Below are 8,220 nucleotides of genomic sequence, written 5' to 3'. Positions count from 1 at the left end.
AACAGACCGTCCATGTAGACTGGTTGTGTAGATATCTGGTGTCAGTCTGCCTTATAAATACACTCTGTTGATTTCACCTAGCCAAACTAAAACTTGCTACCGTTCTGTAGATACAGCCAATATACTGTAGCTTTACAAGTGTGTTGAAGATGATTATCGTTGTCTTCTTGTTGTGCACCTTTCTGATTGGTCAGGTGAGTGAAAGTGATTTATAGTTGCACTAATCGACGATTGACACATACAATTGCCTACACCATAATCTACAGCAGCTGCGAACAGTTTCTTTTCAAATCGATTTTCCGAATAAGAACTAAAATAGTTGAAATAGGTGCAAATCAGTGACTTGGAATCTGGGTGTAGGTCTTATTTCCTTGTTCATTAAAACTCGGGGAGGCAGAAATATACTTCATCTACTATTTTTATATCAGGGTCTATCAGCAGACGGGAGAAGTAAAGATGTCACTCAAGAAGAGAGTAGAGTGGAAAGATCAGCTTCAGGCAAGAGACTTTAACATTATCATATTTCTGAACTATTGCCATGTCGATGATAAAACTTAACACTTAACCACTAAATTTGCCAAGAATAAATGATCGGATAGCGTTTCTCTTCATTGCACCATGAAAGTTTTCTTTATGCTGTCCAACAGCTCTGTTTCCGTTGAACATTGCGCCCATTCAAATTATTCACCTGTTCACGACATGTTCTCTAAATACAGGAAACTACAGTTTGCATTAATCCTTGTCTGGCAATACTGGTTACTCATATACAACTCCACTTTTTCCTAAACACGTTGCTGTTAACCTCTACACTGGATAAAGACCACCACAGCGTCACGGTATGATTAGTTTTTAGATTTTCTTATAGCTTTGCCGTTAATTTGTAAAATTTCAAAAATGGGCAACATACGAGTTTTTCACCTTGGCTTAAAGCTGCTCCCGCTGATTGTTGTGGACTTCCGGGTCGGGATGGTCGGGATGGTCGGGATGGACGAGACGGAATCCAGGGGCCTTATGGGCCGCCCGGACCCGCGGGAGAGAAAGGGCCTCCAGTAAGTAATTACGAAGCTAATCGCCCATCCCTATAATATTTATTGAACATATCAATTACTATGACGAAACAACAGTACTTTGGCTTCCTGCCAAGATATCTGACATTGGCGGTGTGTATTAACAACGTGAATTATGCGATAATTGCAGTTGTCATTATGATGTGTACTGGTTTCCGTCTGACGGCAGTCCTTCAATTGATTTTGTTCCACACAAATGGAGACATCTAAATATAACCACGAAGGGCAAATGAGAAATACTAGCACTTAGGTATATATAAATCCCAAATCATAGACGAGACTTGTATCAGTGAAAATTGCCTCTTCGTTTCTAGCATGTTAAAAAAATGCATTTATGTCTGCCCTCTGAATAATACGCGATAGATATGTCTGCACGTGCCAAATATGTCTGCACGTGCTGAACATGTCTGCAGTACATGAAACTATTGTCAAGAAGATGTGCACTCATCATACCGCACTCTGGTCTTTCTGTAGCTCTTGTGGAGTTGGGGGTTTACTGGCACACATATGTACTCTCTAAAATTTGGAGATCAAGACGGCAGGGTTTGTGAGGGTGGAGGGGACTCAGTACGTCATAATTTGTGAAGCAGAGCTTAACTGAATTCTGGTGAAGAGTGAGCCTAACATATTCCATTCCCATATTCTTCTTCCAAAAGTAAGAAATACTCTTAAAAGATCAATTCAGAAGCCTTATCTTCTCATAATTCGTAGTGGAAGGTACGGGCTATTCAAACATTGCGATTTCACTGCAGCGTAAACAAATCTAATACTTAAAATACATAGAATCTTTGCGTCGAAACAGTCATTTGTATACTGGCCGACAACGAAATTAAACGTGGCAGGTGAATATTGACAACGCAAATTTCCAAAACGATGGTTCAGACCAACCACCAAAGAATTAAGAAAGTATAAAAAAAATATGAAATTAGGAAGGAAGCATGCAAAGAGCTTTCGGTGATGTTGGTAAGACCCAAGGAATGTTCTGGGTGAATAAATGAAATCAGTATTCAAATCGTAAACCATGCTCTAGTTTGTTTCTTTTAGCCAATCGCAACGGTCTGTACATTCAGTCTTATTCGTTTTCCAAAACTGCCTCTCGTTGGTGACACCTAACACCACAAATCTCTACAAATTGATATGGTGTTCGTCTAAACTATTGCAAATAAAATGCATTAAAATACAATTTTTATTTCATAATGTTGCAACTCCCTAGAGTCTGGTTTCAACACCAGGAACTCTATTTTTCAATTTTTTAACATTCAACTCTAATACCATACTCCTGTGAGATCATATACTACAACAGCTGAAATAAAATGCATTTATAAAGGTCAAATTATACTAAAACGTGCAAACAATGTCAAATATGCCAGTGTCAGATACAGGGTTTAGATGAAATTCCATATCTCTTTAAGTAACTAGTGTCGCCTTTTGTCAACACATATTCAATTCCTTCCATTATCCAACATGTCACTGGATTTTGAATAATTATGACTTTACCCGATCGCGACAATGCGTTCTTGCTCTCAAAATCAAGCTTATCCAGTTAATGTCATGAATTAGTAAAAAGTATTCTAGCTTCATTTTCTGTGCAAGAATATCAATTTCCAACATCCATGTGTACAGCTTAGGTTGCAACGTGTCACTGACTAAAATCCACTTTAGTAGCGAGCATGGCTGATTTTACAAACAGGTATATATAGGTCGAGGGCTAAAAGAAATGGACTCTATTGCATCAATTTTTAATGATATTTGAAAATATGTGTCCCATGTACGCTTTAATTGCGCAATTTTACCTGTCCAGCGTGGCCATAGAATTCATGACCATAAATATACAGACCATAGCCCCTGGGGAGAGACGAACAAGACACAATTACAAAACAGAGTGTAACATATTCTGAACATTCTATGCATATTTACTTACAAGAGAATTAAATTTTATACTCATTTTAAGAATTAAACACTTACAGTGAGGGCGTTTGATGCAATAATCGACAGCATATTAAAAGTACGAATATCACATAGAGATTTGCTTTTTTCACGGCCTCTTGTCATAACATAAACATAAAAAATGTGCATCTCATGCAAGCATTCAAATCACGACAATTTACATGTACGTGTAAATGTTTGTCCCTCCCAGGGGCCTCAGAGTTTGATAAATCTGGACAATCAATTGGACAAGATTTTCCAGACTCTCGTAGGACGATTGGCTTCTGCCAACATCGGCCGTTCTGGTGTGAACACCGGAGACGGTACAATGAGAACAGAGGAGGACACAAACTCCATAAGTCATGGTAAGAAAGCATAATATGTAAAAATATGAGAAAACGGGAAGACATGAATATAGTGTTCATATAGTTATTTTAAAACAGGATTTTGACATTTATAGTAAATGGGCAATGAATGACCAATACTTTTAGCAGCAATTGAAATGATTCTGTTAGTTGGCTTTTCTATTGTAATATAAGAACATATACATTTTATCACTACTGAGCAATTTGACGTGGTCGTGTCCAATTTGGTTTTCCTGTATCTTTTATTTAGTAGCTATATACTGATCTTGAAGGTTAAGCCAGGTTATGAAAGTAAATAAAATTTAAATATGCTTGCTGTAAAATAGGGGTTTGTAAACCAAATGACCAAGTATATGATATCAATACTCGACCTGTTGTAACTAGCGAATAAGTAAAAATCCTGCATAATTTTTCCCTGACTTTGTGTTTAACGTCGTTTATACCCTTATATTATATATCACGACTGAGATGTACTGGTAGCAGATCTGGACAGTGTCGACATATTAATGCTGTCTCACTGTAACATTATGCTAAAGACATCAGAAGTGACGCTTCACTTTGCCAAAACATAGCCACACCGTGCTTAAAAGTACCTGTTGATTTTAGTATTAGCTAGTCATTCCAGTGTGTTTTACCGATTTTCAGGAGGAGTGGTCTACACCCGCTGGGGAAGAAATATCTGTCCGGATCATTCGCAAAGATTATATTCAGGTAAAAAATAAGCATATTGCAGCTAAGTTGCACAAAAATTTTCAAGAGTTACGATTAGTAAGAGCCTTTAGATATTTTCTGAGATTAGAACTGAACTAACAGCTTACGTGACCTAAGGATTGACAGACTAGCATCTTTCTCATTCGGCATTCACTCTTGCTGATGGTCGTCCCTGTACTGACGTCAGCATAGACCCTAAATAACACCCTAATGTGGTGTGCTCTCCTTTTGACGTCATCATATAAGAGCTGGCCCCGAGATTGCAAAGCGATCATAGACTGAAGTTAAAATTTCAAATCTCTTGTAGATTGTTATTGCTTCTCCTGTTGACTTCACCACACACAAGTGTGGTCGTTCTCTCTTTAAGGTATAACAAGTACACAAACAAATGCGTTTTTCCAAGTGCTTACGTCACCATATAACACGTGCACACAAAACAGTGGCTGTGTCTCCAAACAAACATACGACGACCTTAAGCTTAGGTCCGTCTTTTGTCATCAATTTGTTTTTCAAAACAAATCTTTGCCCTCCTCAGTTTCTATCACGCCGAAGACACCAAACATGACAACCCACCCTTGCCAGTCACATTATATTGAAACAAAGCTAACCAGTCATGTCCCCTTGCTCTAACTTCTCAGAACTGAGCGACAAGCGAGACAGGAACAAGTTGCTGAGATGAAAAAGACGAATAAACGTACACATAAACTAACAAGGTGTAATAACCAACGGCTGTGCACATAAGCCACTGAAGTACAATAGACTGATGGTAGTGAACATCCCCTGCTGTCCTGTAATAAACTCATAAGCTCATATGTATTTATGTATGTAGGTAGGTAGGTAGGCATGTAGGTGTGTAGATATGTAGGTATATATGTATGTCTGTATCCAGGTATGTTGGTACTTACGTATAAATGTAGGTAAGTACATATGTATGTTTGTAAGTATGTAGGTATGTGGGTATGTACGTATGTAGGTATAAGGGTATGTATATATGTATCTATGTACGTATGGAGGTACAACGTATGTAATTACGTTTGTATGTATTTAGATATGTACATATCTATGTACATATGTATTTATGTAGGTATTTATGTATTTACGTATGTACGTATATATGTAGCTAGGTATACGGGTATCCACGCATGTATGTAGGTAGGTAGGTATGTAGGTGTGTAGATATATACGCATGAATGTATGCTCGTATGTACGTATGTATGTATATAGATATATACTTATGTACGTATATTTGTACGTATGTATGTAGGTGTATAGATATGGGTGTATGTCTGTAGGCAGGTATGTACGTATGTATGTTGTAGGTATGTACGTATGTATTTATCTACGTATGCGTTTTCGTATGTACGTATGTATGTATGCGTGTACATTTGTATGTATGTATATATGTAAGTATGTATGTATGTATGTGTGTATATACCTATGTATGTACGCATGTATGTATGTATGTATGTATGTATGCAGGTATATAGGTATATACTTATGTACGTATATTTGTACATAGGTATGTAGGTGAATTGGTATGAATGTATGTATGTACGTAGGTATATACGTATGTAGGTACGTACGCATGTATGCATGTACGTATGTATCTACGTTTATAGATATGTAGGCTTGTGTATTGTTTAACGTCGAACTTAACAATTTTCAAATTATACCACAACGAGGAGTCATTATGTCCTGAAGTGTACCAGAACAATAGTACTATACAATAACGGCTTTTTTGTGAACTAATGCAGTACTACTGAGCTGCTTGTAGTACCTACACATCAAGTGATGAGGTGTCAAGCGTCCATGTGTGTGACACCACTGGATATTCTTATGAACATAGGTTTGTGCACATCGTTTACGGGCTCAAAGCTACAAGAAGTAGCTGTATCTTTTCTATTAATTTCAAATGTGCTTTATCTTTAGGTATAATGGCTGGCTCTTACTACAAGCATACAGGAAGTGGAGCTAACCAGTTGTGTCTCCCACTGGATCCCCAGTTCAACAAAACCTACCCTGGACATCAATCCAAATCGTATGTGTATGGAACTGAGTTTCAGATAAGTTCTGGGAATGATGTCTTCTACACAACAAACTCGGGGGGTGTCGTCCCTCATGACAGAGAGGCTCAGTGTGCTGTGTGCTATACTTCGGGAAGGTTGAGTCATCTGATGATCCCAGCCCGACTCGAGTGTCCATCGGGATGGACCGTGGAGTACCTGGGGTTTCTTATGTCCCAACACCACACGTACCACAAGTCTGAGTACGTGTGCGTGGATCAGGATCCAGATACTCATCCCGCCACCGCTTCCAACCTCAATGGAAATCTCCTGTACGTGGTGGAGGCGGCGTGTGGCTCACTACCTTGTCCACCATATGTGGACGGTTATGAGATTACCTGTGTCGTTTGCACAAAATAATCTTTTCAGTTGATTTGGTAATGTAATAGCTGGTATTATCTCTGAAGTATTGAATGTTTTGCTTTCACACTTATGCGATTAAATACATTACACTGAGATGTTGTAGCAAAGAAGCATGTGTACAATAACATACCAGATGAAAAAATCGAAGAATACTTCAACATATTTACCTTCATCAACACAAATAAACGTTTATACACCTTGTTGTCTCATTATAAGTTAACCGACTTTTCTTATGCTCTTGACGGTCTACAGTTCATATGTGCATGCCTCTGCTGACAGTACAAAGTTACCTGATGTTTGGGGCTATTGTGAATAGGAGTGTAGCAATAATCTACTCAACTTCCCTACCCACGGATCTGCTTATCTTCTTACTTGGTCACGTGTCAATCACCAACACCCTAGAGCATCTTCCACTGGTCGACTGATACGACTGGTGATTTCACAACATTCAAAATCTCGTTAAGAAACACTGATCACATCCAAATGTTTGAATCCAGCATTCGTCTTCCGGATGTTGGACGTTTCACTAGAACCTGGCCAGGAATGGTGACTGACTGCATAAACACAGCAGGTTGGCGTATAGAGATATACATGAAACAAGGAGGATTATTTATGTCATATGACATTGTGTGTGCCACTGCATTAGGCACAATCAGATTGGAAGAACTGCCAATTATCATTCCTCCCTTGTGTTTGCTCCATATTTCAACATTGCAACGAGGCAGTAAAGCCATTATAGATCTTTCTATCGTCTACTTCTTTTAGCTTGTCGCCTATATTCAACAATATTTAAATAAAATCAATCATACTCGCTATCAAAATTGCTGCTGGTCAGTGACACGTAACAGCAATATTTTGGAAGTTCATATTCTTGCAAGGAAAATAAAATTCGAGCACTTTTTCTAATCCATAATGTTTAAGCCCATTAGTTCTGTTTCGAAGGCAAGTACCCATTTCCCGCGGTGACATCAGAATTATTTACAACCAATGGCATGTTGGGTACTGGGCGGAGATCAACATGTTTGATGGAGGGCGACATCAGGTACCTAAATTACTCTCACTTAACTGTAAACCCTGTTAGTGACACTGTTATATTTGAAGATCTTCACACGTTTTAGTATAACATACATGCATTTTTTCTTTATTTGATTGGTGTTTTACGCCGTGCTCAAGAATATTTCACTTATACAACGGCGGCCAGCATTATGGTGGGTGGAAACCGGGCACAGCCCGGGGGAAAACCCACGACCATCCGCAAACCTTCCAACGTACGGCCGGAGAGGAAGCCAGCATGAGCTGGACTTGAACTCCCAGCGACCGCATTGGTAAGAGACTACTGGGTCATTACGCTGCACTAGCGCGCTAACCAACTTAGTATAATAACCTTACTAAATCAATTTTATTTTATCTCTTGTAGTATATGATCTCACGGCAGTATAGATTTAGTGGTGGATTTTAGGAAATTAAAGCGATGTAGTCAATTTGCAGAGACACTAGTGTAAGTTGTCCCACTGCATGGAGTTTGTTCAAACCGTGTGAAGCGCTACATCTATGTGAGGTGGCATGAAGTTAATGGGTAAGTGTTGTTGAATGTCTTATACGGTAATTGTGGGAAGTGTCATGTAGGGTGTTATACTTCAACTGTATGGAAGAGTGTCCTTTATGATATTGAATTTGTGTTTAGCGAGTTGTAATATTCCAACCATGCGCAGTGTCAAGGGCAGT

At 38.7% G+C, this 8,220-nt stretch overlaps 1 protein-coding gene across 1 annotated transcript; it reads left to right on the top strand.

The window, feature by feature from the left end:
- The first annotated feature begins 984 nt into the window (after positions 1 to 984).
- On the top strand, positions 985 to 6,492 carry LOC135469890 (short-chain collagen C4-like). Its single transcript, XM_064748524.1, has 3 exons — positions 985 to 1,006; positions 4,007 to 4,069; positions 5,999 to 6,492. The coding sequence occupies exons 1-3, from the start codon at positions 985 to 987 to the stop codon at positions 6,490 to 6,492; spliced, it is 579 nt and encodes a 192-aa protein (XP_064604594.1).
- The last annotated feature ends 1,728 nt before the right edge of the window (positions 6,493 to 8,220 follow it).

This window comes from Liolophura sinensis, chromosome 7, assembly GCF_032854445.1.
Source record: "Liolophura sinensis isolate JHLJ2023 chromosome 7, CUHK_Ljap_v2, whole genome shotgun sequence".
Taxonomy (NCBI): Eukaryota; Metazoa; Mollusca; class Polyplacophora; order Chitonida; family Chitonidae; genus Liolophura; species Liolophura sinensis.
This window is presented reverse-complemented; position numbering and strand designations above follow the sequence as displayed.